General features: G+C 34.4%; 1 protein-coding gene across 3 annotated transcripts in view; it reads left to right on the plus strand.

The window, feature by feature from the left end:
• Positions 1-18977, plus strand: part of REV3L (REV3 like, DNA directed polymerase zeta catalytic subunit) — a 228447-nt gene that overhangs the window by 138439 nt on the left and 71031 nt on the right. For all 3 annotated transcript variants that reach the window (XM_031964403.1, XM_031964400.1, XM_031964401.1), the window contains exons 14-18: positions 1993-2927; positions 7254-7336; positions 8931-9056; positions 15351-15543; positions 16465-16576. In XM_031964403.1, the coding sequence (XP_031820263.1) occupies positions 1993-2927; positions 7254-7336; positions 8931-9056; positions 15351-15543; positions 16465-16576 (1449 nt within the window). The remainder of the gene's footprint in view (positions 1-1992; positions 2928-7253; positions 7337-8930; positions 9057-15350; positions 15544-16464; positions 16577-18977) is intronic.

Consider the following 18977-nt stretch of genomic DNA (forward strand, 5'->3'; position numbering starts at 1 on the left):
AATAGAGCTTCCCTTCTTACTATTTTGTCGTGTAATTACAATGGGATTTCTTTTTCAGGTATGGATGGGTTGGGCCAGATGGCTGCTCCAATCTCTCCTAACTCTGAGATTTGCACAAGAGAAGATGCATAATAAAAGATATTATCACACATAGGGAGGAATCATTGCAAAGTACAAAGACCAGTAGAAGTCATTTGGATTGAGCAGACACTATGAAAATATGAATGAAAGAAAATAGCTATGCAAAAATATAATATTAGATGTATATAAATTGGGTTGGATAGAGAAACTACGTTGAACAACCTGCTAGAAATTATTTAATAACAACATTTGTGGAAAGAAGACAGAAACCAGTAAAATAAAATAGATTTGAACTGGACATGTGATTTAATTGCCATAAGGAACCTCTGATGAGAGATTTTCTCTTTCAGAGTAGATCATCTTTCCTACACTTATAAGAAAGTTTATGGATTATTAAGGAGTTAAGTGAAGCTCAAGATCACAGAAATATTACATTTCAGAGGCAAGGCTTGAACCTCACCCTTCTTAATTTCTAAGCTATATCTACCCACTAAACCACATTACATTGTCCTTCAAAAAAAAAAAAGACAAAAATAAATTTTCCAAGTTTTTCCATTACTTATTTCCTCAAAAAAAACATAGTTGGATATTTTAATATACAGACTCCAGATGGGATCTGAAGGCAAAAACCATCCACCTTGCATTTAGACCAAAAAGAAAAGGAAAAAATTCACAACCAGTGAAAACTATAAGCTAGAAGTAAAACCAGCAGACCAGGATACGAAGGGGTCCAAATGACTTAACACAGGTGACAGAAGGAATTTCATCATATATTATATAGATAATATAATGTTAAAGTGAAATAATGCTAAAGATCAAAGCTCTATAATACTTCAGAAGAGGAAGGAAGCAAGATTTTTTTCTGCTAGAATAATCAAAAATGATTTCATGAAGGAGTTGGAATTTGATCAGGGAATCTGAATATGATTAGAAATTAGAACTTGGCAAGGAGAGCAGTCTAGAAGGGGAGGCAAATTAAAAACATTTATTGCATCTCAACAGTGAAAGCAGGCTATCTCTTAAGTAGTGAACTAGATTCCACATCACTGAAGATAATTTGAACAGAGATTGCTGTAATGCAGAGTTCTCAAGTTGTGCCATGGACCAGGCCTTTGGCAACCTGATAAAGCTCATGAACTCCTCAATGTTTTTAGATGCATAAATAAAATACAAAGGATTACAAGGGAAACGAATTATATCAAAATTAGATTTTTTTTTTTTAAAAAAGAAAGTTAAGGACCCCAGCTTAAAAACTCTTGCTAGAAAGGCATATGGGTTTCCTAAACTGAGCAGAATATTGGACTCAACCAAGGTCTCTTCCAACTCTAAAGTTCTTGGAGCCATCTGAAACTATTTTATATATATACTTCATTCACTAAGTTCTAAAATTCCCTTCTACATAATACAAATGAACTGATTAGGTACAGTGATAATCATTAAGAGAGCTTAAAAAGGCTTAAAAATCCACTAGAAAAGAGAGAAAGAGTAGGAAAAGCCTTTATTTAAAACCTCTAGTTGATAAATGCAAAATAAACAAAACTGAAGTAAGCAGTAATAGGAACCTGATGCTGAACCTTCTTTTTGGTGATAGCCCATTTCTCCAAAAGTTACTAGATTTTTGTAGACAAAATAAATTATTTTGGAAATTGGGAGGCGTCTTCAATACAATCATTATTTTCCCCCAAGGAATAGATGTTCTCTAAGGGACCCTATCTAATATTCATATGCCCATACTGAGAACTAAAAAGCATATTGATTATGCAGATTCTTTAGAATCTCTGAGTAAAAATTGATATTTTTGGAGGTATTCATTGAGTCTATGAAGGATTTATTACCATCCCAATAGATAGGAAGAATTAAAGTTTTTAATATTTTTCTTTACGGTGAAATACTAAAATGCTTTCATTTCAGGGAGATTGGAGGACGACTTCTCATGGTAGAAACAAGGCTTCCAAATGATCTGGCTGAATTTGAAGGAGACTTTTCACTTGAAGGATTGAGACTATGGAAAACGGCTTTCTCAGCAATGACTCAGAATCCAAGACCAGGATCACCACCTCGTAATGGCCAGACAACGACAAATAAAGGATCAAATAATAGCCATAAAACTATAGAAGATAAAAAAATTGTGATTATGCCTTGTAAATGTGCCCCAAGTCCCCAACTGGTTCAGTCATGGCTTCAAGCCAAAGAGGAGTATGAACGTATCAAGAAACAGCCTAAAATTGAGCCAAGTGAAATAGTAGATTCCACCGAGAACTTAGGTTATCCAGTTAACCAAGATGACAGACCTGTAGTGCCTCCCCAAAATGATACTGTCTTGCATGTAGCTCCTCTTACAACAGGGATCAAGGAAGACTTCTGTAATTCTGAGCTTAATACACAAGTCTCGGAAGTTAATTCCATAGAATGTAGTAGAACTGCAGTTGAAAGTAGGCCACTTGTGACGTCAGCAGGAGAGCCTGAAAAAAATGAAGATGAGGATGATTATTATGTCAGTTACAGTTCCCCAGATTCTCCAGTACTTCCTCCCTGGCAACAAGCAGTATCCCCAGATTCCAAATTGTTAGATGTAGATGACAAGTCCTATAAGATACACAACACAAATCCATCACCAAAAGAAGAACTTAATTCCCACCCTATGGAAAATTTCCCCAAATCAGCTAAAAATGGTATAGAGGAAAGCCCCCACAATGAGGCCCGCGAGACTCAAACTAAGTCTCCCTGTCAATTTAGAGCAAAAAATGGAAAATGTGATTCATATTGCCTTCATAGTACACCTATCATTCAGAGAAGACGTCTAGATATGTTACCTGAAGCAAGTGATATTAGTCCCTTATCAAGAGGTAAGTTTAAAACTAAAAGGTATGCCCCCATATTTCGTATAACATATAAGAATATAGTATATAATATCTAATAGTAATCAAAAATATTTTTTCATAGAAACCAACTGAATTAAATCATAATTATTTTTATGATTTATGTTTATTATTCAGTTATAAAATATTAAAGTCTTAGAACATTCATTCAGATGAACAATAATTTTTGTGAAGTAGGACTTTTTGTTAAGTATCTATTACGTGGAAGGTACTGTGTTAAACACCAGAGATACAAATCAGAAAAATAGAAAGTACTACCATCAGGTGAACAAAACATAAAACATGGACTTATCTGGAGGAATAAGTCAGTCGTCATGAAAGATTTGGCATTTTAATTGTGTTTTGAAGGGTGTCAAAAGATTTCAGTAGGCAGAAATGTCAGGATAAAGCATTTTCCTTTGGAGGGAACAAAAGAAAAATCATGTGGAAATGTATTACTGTCTAGGAAGTTTTCATGGAATATCCTGTATTAGTATATTCTGCCTAACTTCATTAATTGGTTTAACATTATCATGTTCAGGTCTTATAAATGTCCCAAGTCACCAAATGATTTGGACATGGATTCAAGCCAACATTCAAAATGAATATTCCATTTCAGTAAGAATATTGTCAAACTAGAATATGTCCAGATGGGATGACAGGATAGTGAAGGGACTTGAAAACCATATTAGGAGGGTTATGTGATAAAAGATTGGTTGAAGGAATTTTTTAGATTATCCAGAAAAGGAGATAATTAAGGGAAATAGTGTCTTCCAGTGAATGAGGGATTGGTGTATAGGAATGGAGTTTGTTGTAGTTTTGTTGTTTTGTTTTATTTTAATTAGCTCTCAAGGTCAAGAAGTAAAACCAATGAGCACAAATTACAGAGATCCAAATTTTAGTTTGATATCAAGAATTCCTTTCTCAAATTAAAACTGGACAAAAGTAGAATGAATTACTTCATTAGGTAGTGAGTTCATTATTTTGGAAGTGTTCAATTGGAGACTAGAAAGTTTTAGAGAAATATAGGATTTAGAGTTAGAAGAAATCTTCAAGATCATATCATCTAATTTCCTCATTTTACAGATGGAAATCCACATGCATTAAGTGATTTATCCAAGTCGCACAGGTAATAAGTAACAAAACCAGAATTCAAACCTAGTCCTTTTGAAAACAAATCTAAAATACTTTCCACTGTTGTCAAAGGCATCATAGAAATTATCCCAGCTCTGGGCATGGATGACCTTGGAGTCAATAATTCCAACTCTATGATTCTTTGAGCCTAAAGTTATTATATTTCTACTATACAAAGCATCATAGTACTAGATTCTGGAGATAGAAACATGCAGTCTAGAAGCTTGTAATAGAATAAAAAAAAAGACAAATAACTGACAAAAGATATGATAATTGCAAAAGAGAGGTTGTGATGGCGTGAAAGACTGAAAGATTACTCCTATCTAGTATATTTGCGTTCATGACTCCCAAACTTAGTTTTGAAAGTGAGGATTTTGGCAGGTCTAGAGATTTAGAATGGGACAGATTTCATTCCATACACTAGGATTAGAAGCAATTTTTATGCACAAAAGTGCCAAAAAGAAATGGTCCAGTTTAGCCACAATATGAGTATGTGAAAGGGATGCAACAGAAGAATGGAAAGAAGGACTAGATCCAGATTTTAGGAGGGCTTAAATATTAGGCTACAGGGTTTGTATTTGATTCAATTGGTAATTGCAAGTCCCAGAAGGCTGTTGTCCATGTGGTCAGTCAATAAGCGTTTATTAAATGCTTACTAGCACATGGAGGTGGTACAGTGGAAAAGTACCAAGCCCAAATCAGGAAGATTCACTTTTCCTGAGTTAAAATCTGGCCTTAGATACTTACTGTATGACCCCAGACAAATAACTTACTTCTATTAGAATAAAGGATGAATTGGAGAGAAACCGTTAGAAGCAAAGAGATTACTTAAAAGGCTATTTCAAAAATTAAGATGGGTTCAGCTACACCTAGCAAAAGAACTCTGGGAAACGAGTGTGAACCACTACATAGCAAGTTTTTGTCCACTTGAATCTTTTATTTCCTTCACAGGTTAATTGTACATTATTTCAAAGTCCGATTCTTCTTTTGCAGCAAAATAACTGAATGGCTATGTAAACATATATTGTATTTACTATATACTTTAACATATTTAATATGTATTGGTCTACCTGCCATCTGGGGGAGGGGGTGCGGGGAAGGAGGGGAAAAATTGGAACAAAAGGTTTTGCAATTATCAATGCTGAAAAATTACCCATGCATATATCTTGTAAATAAAAAGCTATAATTTTTTTTAAAAATTAAGGTGAGTTAAGGACTTGAACTAGTGTAATATAAGCAATAGAAAGAATGGAATAGTTGCAAGAAATATTATGAAAATGGAACCCATGGTCTTGTCACATGGTTCAGTAAAAGAGAGGAGAAAGAATAAAAGATGACCTCCAAGTTTTAAGCTTATATGACTGGGAAACTAGTAGCCCCATCGACAAAAATAGGAAAGTTGGGCAGGCTGGGTTGTTTTTGTTTTATTTTATTTTCCTACAGAAACGTGATGGATTTTTGTTTTGGATATATTGAGTTTAGCTCTAAGATATCCAAGAGAAGTTGGTCCATGAGCATTTGTAAATTCAGGATTGGAGCTTAGGAGAATAGATCTAGGTATAGAGAGATTTGAGAATCATTTCCATAGAAGTAATAATTGAAGCAGTGGGTAAAATATTAGAAAGAAGAGGACTGAGGACATTGGGGGAAAGAATAGTCAACTGAAGGAAGCTAATAAGGACAGATCATAGAAGAAGAAAGAGTACCGAAGAGAGCACTGTCATTGGGATTACAAAGTAATTAACATCATATTTTTCAAAGAGGTCAAGGAGGCCGAGAATTGGACTGGACAGGAGTAACCGGAAAATAGCATTTTCACTGGAGCAATGGAAACAGAAACTCTGGTGCAGAAGGTTAAGAAAATAGATGATGACCCCATGAAAGCAGCAACTTTCCATCTTACAGGAAAGGATATGAGAGCAAAAGAGGAAACTATTTTGAGAAGATAGCAAGAATAAGAGAACGTTTTGGTTGGAGGGTTTATTTTTAGGGATAAAGAATACAGTAGAACATAGTTGCAGATTTGAGAGGAATAAGCCACTAGATGGAGAAGTGAGAGTTCAAGTAATTGAAGCAAGAATTTTAAAAAGTGGTAGGAGTGGTAGGTAGAGTATGGTATTAGAAAGGAAGCAATTCTTTCTTCTGAATTCTTATGAAACTGCAGGAAAGGAGGGAAAGGATAATTAAATATGTCCATAGTTTTTGAAAGGGATAGAAAAAGAAGATAAAAGAGTTCAACATTGGATGATCTTAATCTCAGTGAAGAGCTAAAAATCATCCGAAGAAGAGGAAAGATAGAAATAGAAGGCTGAGCAAAAAGAAAATTTGGAAAAGATTCTGTGGAGTATATAATAGGAATTCAATTAAAAAATCAACAAAAGGATTGCTGCAAAATAGCATCTACTTGAATTTGGTTGGCATAAATTTGCAGTAGACTCAGTTGTCACAGTTTTAATAGAAATTGAAATTGTTATTCATGGTTGGGGAAAAGGCAAAAATAGTCCCAAAAGGAGGCAGAGGATAACATATTACAGAATTGACTTGCTGTAAAGTTAAGGCTGTAAAAAGAGTAATGCTAGAAGAGGGGTGGCATACTGAAAGACAGGGAAAAGTCACCAAATCAAAGATCATAATTAAACAAAGAAAGGTTCAGGAGGAGTTAGATTATGTAAGTGAGTGTGATCAGAGGGAAAATTCAGAATTCAAGATCTTAGCAGTGGAACAATTTTGAGTGATGATGAAGTCCAAGGTTTGACAATTCCCTCAGCATAGCTAAAATAAATAAAACATAAGGAACTCACAGAATTATTAACTCCATGGTCCTAAATTAGTATCAGTTTGATGATTCATTATTGGTATCTTTGATATCCCTGGAGTTGATTAGAACTAGAGAGAACTATTACCAAGACCTTAAAATCCTTCATAGTACCTTATGTCTCCATCACGATTTATTCCTTCCCTTCCAATGAAGTCAGTAGATATCATCTTGTTGTTTGGGACAGGGTGGAACACCTGTTCCTTAGTGACTTTTCAAAAAGGTGGAGTTGAACAATAAATTTTGAGCTGCAGAAGAGAGCTTTGAGGAACTCAGGTCAGATCAGTCTTCTAGTAAAGGATTTGAGTGAAAGCATAATGAAACTATTTTGGCCCACATTCTAAATATTTAATTTCTCTCTACAGAATTAAAAACACAGAAACTGACTCACAGGAAAGGAAATAGTCCTGACTCTCTTAGAAGAGTTCTCTTAACAGCACAAGCTAAGGTAACTGTGCCAAAATGTACAAAGAGACAAATGAAGGAGCCATGCTATTATATTAGATTCAGTTAAGTTCTCTGTATACACCTCTGTGTCTCATTAGAAACATTTTTATTTATACTTATGTTTTATATCATTTACACTTGTTTTCACAGCAAAAATTTGTTTTTTGTTTTTCTTTTGTTGTTGGGATCTAAAAGATTCTTATATGTAACTGTAACCTCTTTAACATGTATAGGACTGCTTGCCATCTGGGGGAGGGATGGAGGGAGAGAGGGGAAAAATCGGAACAAAAGTGAGTGCAAGGGATAATGTTGTAAAAAATTACCCTGGCATGGGTTCTGTCAATAAAAAGTTATTAAAAAAAAAAAAGATTCTTATATGTAAATATAAATATTACAAAGAAAGTGAATTGTTAGCCAAAATATACATTATGATCATATAAATACATTTATTGATTTTTTGGCAGTCATAGTAATCCATGAGATATCAGACCTTACATACATGCCTTTTTATCTTCAGAAAATTCTTGACTGCTTTTTTTTCTCAAAATTTACTATTATATATTTAAATGTATTTCATACTATAGGAGGAAAGCAATCACTTACCATTTATTCTTTGAAATGTATGTGTATTTACATACAAGTACCAAACATATGTTTGTACTTAATGTTAAGGTGAAATGTATATAGATATGTAAAGAAAGTAAATATTAGACATCATCTGAAAGATAAATGATCACTGCAAAAATGATTATCTACTCATACCCTACTTCTCATACCTGAACAGGTTTTAGTTTATCTGGGTTTTGAATTTTTGGAGCATTCTACTTCTCTGTTTCATTTGCAAAATGACATATGATGGCAAAAGTTATAGTTTCTAAGATAAATATAAACTCTGTATACTAGAAATAAATGTGAGCTATGGATGATATATGTGCACACCTGTGCGCACACACACGCACACACACACACACACACACACATACCCACTCTTAAAAAAAAACACTTTATGAAGCTTAAGAGACCTGCTCAGGAGTTGTTTGTTTTTTTTTTTGTTGTTGTTGTTGTTGGGTTTTTTTAAAGAAATTGAAGAATCTTAATTTTAAAAAATATTGTAAAGATGTTTTTAATGATTTAGTTAAATAATCTTTGATGGCAATGTTTTCTTGTAGGATAAAAACATCATTTAGTTTAATGTACTTTGACAAAAAAAAAATTGAGGCAATAACTCCATTGACAATAGAATCAATCCATTGACTCTGATTATTATGCTTCTCAGAAAGGTCATGATTAATGTTCATGACATGTAAATTTTAACTAAAGATGAAACTCTTTGCTTTCAATGTCTTAGGGTTGTGTTCTTGGAGTATCAACATATGTTTTACTCATAGATGATATCAAATATTTTTGGACATACCCAAATTTGATATCTTAACAATAATTACATTAAAAAGGCGTTAATATAACAAAAATGGATTCTTTCTGGAAAGATGATTAAATTTCTTCAGTTAATATAAATAAATATGTAAAAAGCATAATAATGGTAACTTTTAAAATAACTTTTTTTTTTTGGCTGTGTGTTTGTTTGTTTTTGATAGAATCAGTTTACAACTGTAAATACCCCAAAGAAAGAAACTTCCCAGATTGAAGGACCATCTTTAAATAATACTTATGGTTTCAAAGTCAGCGTGCAAAATCTACAAGAGGCAAAAGCCTTACATGAGGTAATTTTTTCTAATACTAGATAAGATAACATGTATTTTCCTGTAGCAGTTTTTAAGCAAAGGTATGAAACTCTGTCTTTTTCAGTCTACATTTTTTGTCCTTACACTTAACTGTTCCTCCAAAAAAGCCCTACTTTTGGTGCCTATAATGGCATGGATTTGATCCTTGAAGTCAATTCCAGTGAATCACAAATTCTGCCTGGACCAATAATCTGAAAAAGTTTTAGTTATGATTCTAGTGATAGATTGTGTCCACTTTCCAAAGACTAACCTAACTAAATACAGATAAGGCTCATTACCATTTGATTGGTGTGATTATCACAATGTTGAATTCTCTGGCTATGAAATAAAAGAAAATATAAAATTATCCCATTTTGCAATGCTCATGATGATAATCAATGGTTTATTTACCAATGCCTTTTTCAGAAGTTGAAGCAATACAAAATTTCAATGAAGAACTTAACAAGAGCTGCCAAAATAATGTATTCACTGCAAAGGCAAATATAATAAAGAATGTTAAAAAAATGTGAAAAATACAGATCAAAATTAGATAACAAAGGAGTTAGAAGATAGTCAGAAACTTACTTCAGTATGTCATGTACTCACTTCTTTAAGAAAAAAGTTGAAACATACTATAGTTGATGAACTCCAAACAATATCGCAACAAATGAAACATTATTTCTTAATATCTAGTTATTAATGTGAATGTCATTTCTAAGCCATTTTCATTCATAATACAGCCCATAGATTTTTTAGAATAAAGGTAAAAATCATGTAAAAGAAAGTATAAAGTAAAAAAGATACTGGAAAAGAATAAAAGAAAAAAACCATATTCTTCTGATCATTTAATTTAGCTGATTCAAAATAATCACCCCAACAAGGAAGCAAAAAGAACATAGAAACCACCTTAGCCTTTTAAATACTTTAATCTTGCTAGACAAAAAGATATGACAGCCAAGGAAAACACTGATGGAGGGGAGGACATAAACACATTTGCACAATATTACAGAGGAAGATGATGAATGATTATTAATAATATTGCTATATGAAGCAGCAAGGCACAGTGGGAAGAAAAGCAAATCTACACAAAATTTGGGGTGAGACCCAACTAAACAGATCAAATTAAGTGCATTTATAGAATAAACTGGGAGAGCAGAAAATAGAAAAAAAAAATAGAACAAATCTGCTAGTATTTTTGTAGTAATTCAGTTTCGTGATCTAATGCAATGGAACCATCATATTTAGACTCTTCATACTTTAGTCTATAATGACAAACTGCTATAGAAGGAAAATGAAATCAGCAAGAGTTGCTGAACCAGAACAAGAACACACAGAAAAAATCCATTCTGAAGGCAATAAAGTTTTAAAAGCTTTAGGGGTACAAAAGGAATAAATTTTCAAGATACCTGAAAAATAAATATATACTTTTTAAATGAACAGTCTTATTATAAGATGAGAACATCAGTACCCACCCATCATTATGCTTTATTTCTCATTTATAACTTTTTAATGAAAATGCTCTCTGTATATGTATCCAAGATATTCCCAGTGAAAATAGGAGAATGTAAGAGTCAGAGACACAAAAGATGTTCTACAGCAGGACACATCTTGTCAGTTGAATAAGATACAGATTGCATATTAGATTCCATTGTTTTTTATTTATTATTTATTTTAAGGCAAAACTTGCTAGAGCAAAATACATTCTTAAAGGCTGTCCTCCAACAAGGTATGCTTGTGTATACATTAAGGTCACATGAAATTCTTTGTTAGATAGAATCCACAGAAATAATTATGTTCATTGATCTCCTGACTATAACATACAAATCAAAAGACATGGAGGTCTGTGCAAAGTAAAGTTATTAGCCTGGTCATTCAAAGGGAAGAATTTTCTATAGATGATAAAGTCCTCCAATTATGCTTCTTTGGGGATGAGATTGTACTGATTTCTATCAGGCTCCAAAATACTACAGGACCTTCTTAACTCAAAAAGAATTTTGCCTAGCCATCTACAAAGGAAAAAAACAACCATAAATGAATAAAGAATACCTGTTTTTCTGTCTGTTGATATGCAACTGAATAAACAGTCTGTCAGCATACTTAATAATGGATAATGAGCTTGGCTCAAAACTACAAATGTAAGTGGGTAGGATTATATTTGAGAAATTGCACTTTCAGTAATCCAAACTTGTTCCTGAAATTAAAATCCATTTATAATATCAATATTCAGGCAATAATTTGAAATGGCTGCAAATCTTAAACACAATATTGTCCAAAGAATCAATATTGAAGGCAAACTAAAAAGCAATTGAGATAATGCTTGGTGGGAGTAGGCAACAGCATATTACCAACAATAGAACAATAGTGAATTCAAAGTGCAATTTTTATCATCCAGAGCATATATATGATCAGAAAAAGAGGTGGGCTACTTATATAGGAAAGGCAAAGATAATATTCCAATACTGGTACCCATGGAATATCAAAAGAACTAGAGAAAAACTTCAATCTTGATGAGTAATTCACATAGGGAGAATTATGGATGGATAGGGACAAGATTTCACAGATGAGTTTCAGTCTATGCCATTGAAGGTAATATCCATTTTAATGAAGTCATATATTAGTTGACATTTTTATTCTTATAATAAATATATATTTAAAAAGGGCAACTCTTAAAAGTAGAATTCCACTGTTGAGATGAAACTGATTTGTAGTATCTATCTGAATCTTCATTTTCTTAAGTGCCTAATTTATCAAGGTGGTTCTGAGATGTTGAGTCCAAATGGAATGATTTTTGATTGTGTAAATATGAATCCTTTAGTACTGAAATTCCCTTTAAAATGATTAAAATAAGTTAAAAATTAAATGACCTTAAAAAAAAAAAAAAAAAACACCTTCTGGGCACTTTACATTACCATTATTATGTATTTATTCCAAAGTTGGAGCCTAGTGTGTTAGTTTTTTTTTAAGGCTCATCCTTGCAATTGTCACATGGAACATTGTATTCCTGATATCACAAATATTAGCAACTGACCAACTGCTACCAATGGATAGGTAAGCCCAATAGCCCAGGGACTATCCTCAGACCATCAGCTCTGGTGCAATCAGTCCAGCTGCTTTAGCCATTGTATTAAAAAATAATCCTTGTGGAAATGCCACCTGGCAATTGCCTTTGCAGGTGCTACATCCCTTACTTTCTCAGCTAGAGTTCTTGGTATTGTCACATTGTTAAGTATCAGTAATAGATAAGTGTTTTTCAGGGAAATGATATTAAAGAATAATGCTACCTGCTTTTTTTTTGTGTGTGTGCCCTGATTACCACTGGGCCTTTCCATTTGACTTGCTTGCTAAAACTTCCCATAAGTGTTGTCTCCCTTCTTAACATGTGAATTTCTAAGAGCAGAAACTGTCATTTTTCTGTTTATATTCCTAAAATTAATTTGGTGCTACATAGTAAACACCTTATAAGTTATTTTTCATACATTCAGAATCATCAGATCAGTCTCTTAATCATGGGTGAATATCAATACCTCAAAGCACATTAAATCCAGCTAACTATCTTTCAAATATGTGCTAGGAACCAGAATTAAATACCTGAATGAATTTTTCACAGGAAAGTCACTCAAATCAGGCATTGATATTGTCAATGGTCAGAAGCTATAGGTAGGTCAAACAGATAATAATAAGTTGTTAATATTTTAGTAATTTAATTGGAGGTCTCATTAACAATCTTGCCTTTAACACATAAAAATTTTATTGTGAGGACAGGTAATCTCACAAAAAAAATCCCTCTTACCTACTGACTAATGCTTGAAATTTTATCAGTTAGAGCTTTGTGTCTTTAGCTTAAGGCTCTGATCCCTGATGAAATGCAGATGTCTCTAGAAGAATTGAATATTACTATCATTTGCCATTCTTATCTTAGTGCTACTGATGGATATGATAACAGATTTTTGTATGAGCATGATTAGGGAAAGAATGAGGGTCTACTTACCTGAGAGCAGAAGAAAAAACTACAAGAATGGGACTGGAAACATTTCTTGTTTTACTGTTTTTCCTAGAGCCATCCTAATCTTTTAAAAATATGGAAAATGTGTAATTTATGAGGAAGAAATCAAATTCATTTTCATTTATAACTAGAGGTTTAAACTTAAAATCATAGAATTTTAGAGCTGAAAGGAGTCTTAAGGATCAGCTTTTTCATATGCATATAAATAATCTTATTTCAGCTTTTTCATAAGCATATGAGACTGAAACCCAAATATACTCAGGAACTAGGTAAAGTCATGCAGGTAGTAAGCAGTAGAGTTGCAAGTAAGATCCATATTTCTTTATTGATTCTCTATTTGTAGTCACCCAGCTTCCTTTAGAATGTTTTCTTCCCCAGTTAGAATTTAAATTTCTAGAACCATTGAATTCAAATATATTCATAATAGTTCTTGATCATCATAAAAAGTTTTTCTTGCAATTCTGATTCAAAACTAAAGGGCATATTTGTGCAGTACTGAATATCAAATCTAACAAAATGTATCTCCCAGTTAGATCCTTGTGCAACATTTTTTGCTTTTCCTTTTGTCATTTAAAAAACTAATTTTTCATCTTCATATCTAATTATTAATTTTATCAACTTTCATCATAACAATTTAGGTATTATACATATTCACCCACCTAACCAGGAAAGCTTGTTGCCGCTTTCCTCAGATACTACTTAAAGAACATCATCCAGGTGGCACCTAGTGGCCAGAATTAGGAACTGATGTAACAGCTTTTTATTTCCATTTACTTTCTTCCTACTTAAGAAGGTTATACATAACTATATTACTCCTCTTTCCTCTGTCTTTAATCACTCACAGTCTTTTCTCCAATTTAAATGTCTGTATTTCCTAGGCTCCTTTCCCTTACTGGTCCATCTCTTCTGGACATAATCTAGCCTTTTAATGACACTATTAAAATGTGATTCTCAAAATTGGAAGGAATTGAGCTACTAGCAGAGAAAATTAATTATCACCTTTCATTCTCTGAGTATATCACACATATTAATTAGTGTAACCTAATTTCATGTTAGCTTTTTGATGGCATCAAAATTTTGTCTTTTGTTTTAAACGTATACTTCATTAAATTCTGTAAGGCAGTTCATATACTACTAACAACAATGAGTCAGAAATCAGTTCATATCCAAATAAGAGAGAGACATGTACAAAAAACAGATTAGTTTTATTACATGAAACTGAAAAGCTTTTGCACAAATTAAATTAATGCATCTGGAATAAGAAAGGAAAATCGTCAACTAGGAAAATACTTGAATTTATGGCAAGTATTTCTGGTAAGGGTTTCATGTATATATATAAAACTAACACCAATATGTAAAACCTAAAGGTCTTGACTGAGTCCAGACTATTAATAACCATATTAAAGAATGTTCCAAATTATGAATAAAAGAAATATAAATCAAAAAGACTCCACATTAGCAAAGATAACAAAAAATTAAAACAGTCAATTTTGAAGGGGTAGTGGAAAGACAGGCACACTAATGCATATGTTTGGGAAATTGAATTAGTAATTTTTTGGAAAGTTGTTTAGAATTATGCAAATAAAATGGCTGAAATATCTATCACTTTTGACCTAAAAATTGCACTGCCGTACATGTATTTCTGGAAGGCCATTGATTAAAATGAAAACCACCATATACAACACATTTTTATAGCAATTCTTTTTTTTAAGTTTTCTTTTAAGTAAAGGCTCTCTAGAAGGAGAAGGAAGAAGCAATATGAAAACAAAGATATCAATAAAAATCTATCACAAGTTACTATTAAAAATTACCAAATTTGATCCTAGAGGAAAGATGAAGAAGTATACCAGACTATCTTCTCTATAGAGCTAAGGATTTCTGTATATAGAATATAGCACATACTGTCAAATTCATTTGATGTACTGGCCAGTTTATTAAACTGCTCTTATTCCTTATTCTTTGTTGCAAGGGATGGGGTATTTTTTTGCATAGTGGAGGAAAAATCATGTATATATGTATATACATGTAGACAAATATATACATATAGATATACACATATATATTTGTATTTAATAGCAGGGATTTATTAAATTAATAGCAACTTAAAATTTTCAAAGCATTTTATATGTTAACATTATTTATATTATACAACCATGAGTATCTGTATAAAAATCAAAAATATGCAAAATTTGTATTATCAGAGTTTTTTAAAATTCTTAATTATGATGCCTATTTTTTCAACATACCAGCATGACTTAATGATGAACAAATTTCTTGTTTCTATTTTATAGAACCAGAATCTGACACTTATCAGTGTGGAGTTACATGCTCGAACCAGGCGAGACTTGGAGCCAGATCCTGAATTTGATCCTATATGTGCTTTGTTCTACTGTATTTCATCAGATACAGCATTACCAGATACGGATAAAACAGAACTCACAGGTGTAATCGTAATCGATAAAGACAGCACAATCTCCAGCCAAGGTATTTTTAACTTTTATTTATTGTATATCTATAGGTAAGTGAAAAATACTGCCTAAGCAACACCTGAATTTTAGAAAGACCCCATGAAAGGAGGAATTTCACTGCTGAAGATCTGCTCTTATCCTTTAAAAGAACAAAGCAATTCAGAAATATGTGCTTGAGAGTCCAAAACTAAAACTTAAGCATACTTTATTTAAAGCATACTTTAGCTTACTTATCAGTATAGGTAGAAAGCTATAAAATATTAATATTCTAATAAGGCATGTAACTTTATAACCAATCATTCTAAAATAACACATAAAAATCTGGATTGTGAATATTATACCCCCTTCATATTCATGAAAATCAGAGTTTGCAAATGACATTCCATATCCATTAATTTATCTTTTGTCTGCTTTATATCACAGTACATTTCTGGACTGGATTACCTTCCTAAAATAATCCACTTTTGGAAATTATTATAAGAAATTAAGTCTTTTGATTTTCTTTTTCATCTCTTCATGAAAACATGAACTTTAAGTCTAAGTACATATTATCTAACTTTTAAATTATTTTGGAGAACACATAATTGTTTTACTCTACAGTTTTACATGGTGACCATTCTATATAGCCATTATGTTCAATCAGTAGTAAGAAAAAAATGCAAAATGGAAATAATTTACAGTTAGTAAAATATTGCGTTTCTGGAAGAATGCTGACCACAGGAAAGAATAACAGGCAGAAACAAAATAATGCATTTACTGAATTTTGTTTTCATGTAAACAGGAACTTTCAAGGTATATTTGCATATATTAAAAATTTTAGTTAAGTGGATTATATTTTTTATGTTAGAAAAGATTACTGTAATGATAACTTTATTTCAAAATAAATCTGAAAGAACTCATAGCACGATATACAATAAATATCTCAATTATTTGCTAGGTATCAGAAATCAGACTCCATTACTTATTCGTTCTGGAATTTCAAGATTAGAAGTCACCTACGCTGCTGATGAAAAGGCACTTTTCCAAGAGATAGTAAATATAATTAAAAGGTATTGTTTTATGTGTTACAGTTTTCTTTTTTCTTTTTTGACGAAAATAGTTGAATAGTTATGTGAGTTTTTTACTGAAGATATGTCTATTAGTCTGAAAAAGACGCATTTTAGTTATTTTCTTCACGTCTTGTCTCCCAGACAATCATGGTGCTTGTCTCTGAATAAAACTGTTACTCCGTTCTGCTTCTCTTCTGACTTGTCACCTACTGTTTTGAGAGCAATTGAGAAGACACAAACTATTGTTAAAAACAACATAAAAACACCGGGGCAACGAGGTGGCAGGGGGAGAGCGTTGGCTGTGAAGTCAGGAAGACCTGAGTTGGGTTCAAATCCAGCCTCAGACACAAAAAATGCATTGGCTGTGTGACCCTAATTATCCTGCCACAGAAAGAAGGCACAAAGGGGCGAGCGAGCGAGCGAGCGAGCGAGGGAACAAGCCCACACTTTTGAGCGAGGCGTCTTGGTTGTGTGCCCGCAGCGTGGAGGGACTCGCCTCCCTCCCTTCCATCTCATCCCGTCGGTTCTCGGGTTCTCCCCGAGGCACGTTCTGCGCCCAGTCCCGGCGCCCACAGGGCCGGCTCCATTCGGCCTAAAGTGCATCTGTTTGTCTGGCAAAAAGGCACGATCACAGATCGGCAGCTTATCCCAGGCTCGCACTAAAGAAGATGCAAGAGGGACAAATGTATCACGTCTTCTCCTGCCTTTAGGGAGCGCTCTCCTGCCGGTGTGCCTGCCCGGGAGAAGCCGTGGCTGCGCAACAAGCGTCTAGCGCAGGGCGGGCGGGGCCGCCGCGGGTCTGGTTAGGGGCCTGGGCGCTACAGGACCCGCTCTCCGCCGCCCTCCCGCCGGCCAAACCCTCTCCCAAGCGGATAGAGCCGGCTCTGGTTCGTTTTGCTTACAGCCCCCTGCGCCAGAGGACTGAGACGCTTGCCAAGCTGGCCCTCTCCGGGCATCGCCAGCGCGCCCAGCCTGCGCGTCACTTCGCGCTCCTGCCTCCGCCGCCTCTTGTCAGGCCTCCAAGCTGCTGCTTCTCCCTCAAACGACAGGGGGCAGCAAAGAGCAAGAGGCCTCTCTGACAGGCTGCTTCTCTTTCTCACTGTAGGTGGTGCTAGAGGGCAACCGTGTGTGACCCCGCTCTCCTTCCTTGAGAGCCCTCTCGCCGGGGGCGCCTTCCCCCCGGGGGCTCCTTCCCGCCGGGGGCTCCTTTGGCGTGCTCATCCCTGCCAAGTTTTTCCGCCCGCCTAGTTTTGTCCGCTCCTTGCAACGCACCCGGCGCTTTCGCCGTTTTCAGTAGCTCAAATCAGATCTTCCTGCTCGTCAGGCCTTCCTCTCTGGTATAAAAGCCCACCGGCTCTCTTTTCTGTCATGAAAACGCACACTTACGTCAGCGTCTCGCCGGCTCCAAACGGCCAGTGGGCGAGTTTCAGTTTTCGAAGCCTTCCAAAGAGCTGCATTCGGACATTTCCATCCTTGGCGTTTGTCGGTCCCCACCTGCCCCCTGAACGCCCTCTGCTTGCTTACCCTGGCGTTTTCTAAGCGTGGTGCATGAAGACTCCGCTCTTCCCTGAGAGAAAAGCGGCGCCTTACACCCTTTACAAGGTGGCACAGGCCGTGTTCCTTATGCGGAAATTGCTTTTCTGCCCCTTCTAACAACCTGGTTGCCCTCATCTTTCCTGAAACCATGCCTCGCTGCACGTGGCTTTTAATAGTGTTTGAACAAAAGCGGTTTTTCTGTCTCTTGTATATATTTTATATCTCTTATAGGGGCATTGATTATTCTTCCCAAGTTAGTGTACTCCGTCTTTTTTATGGAAAAGTTCTTTTTTGCCCCTTAACTGCTTACTTCTTAAAGGTACAATACCTTATACATATATCACAAAGTACCCAATAGGGACTAAAAGAAAAAAATGGCTGCAAAAGTTATATATAAGGAGTCCTTGGCAGAAAGAAAACAAATAAATCGTAGGCATTGCATGGAACTATTTCAGTTACTCAATAGAGGCCACATCTTTTAAGGAATAAAAATAATTCTAATGAATTTAAGTATCAAAACCTCTCTTTCTTGGAAATTTGTTTCAGTTAGGTTTAGTGCTTACTCAATGATCTTGTGAAAAGATTTTAGCGAACGTTTAAAATCTTTTCCTCCAATCCTTTTCACTTCTATTTTTATTACAACCACTGATATCGATAGAATTCTGTTAAATTTAAATCATTCTAAAAGTCCTGAAATAAAATCATCCAACTCACTAACACTCTTTATAGACAAATGTCATTTATGGCAGAAGTTCTGTGTCTTTTCAATTCTGGAGAGAAATGGGATCCATTTTCAAGTAGAAGTAAAAGGAGTTTGAAAATTAGTGCCCTTGTAGTGAGTAGAGAAGAAACTCTCTGCCTGTCT

This window comes from Sarcophilus harrisii, chromosome 4 (assembly GCF_902635505.1).
Source record: "Sarcophilus harrisii chromosome 4, mSarHar1.11, whole genome shotgun sequence".
NCBI lineage: Eukaryota > Metazoa > Chordata > Mammalia > Dasyuromorphia > Dasyuridae > Sarcophilus > Sarcophilus harrisii.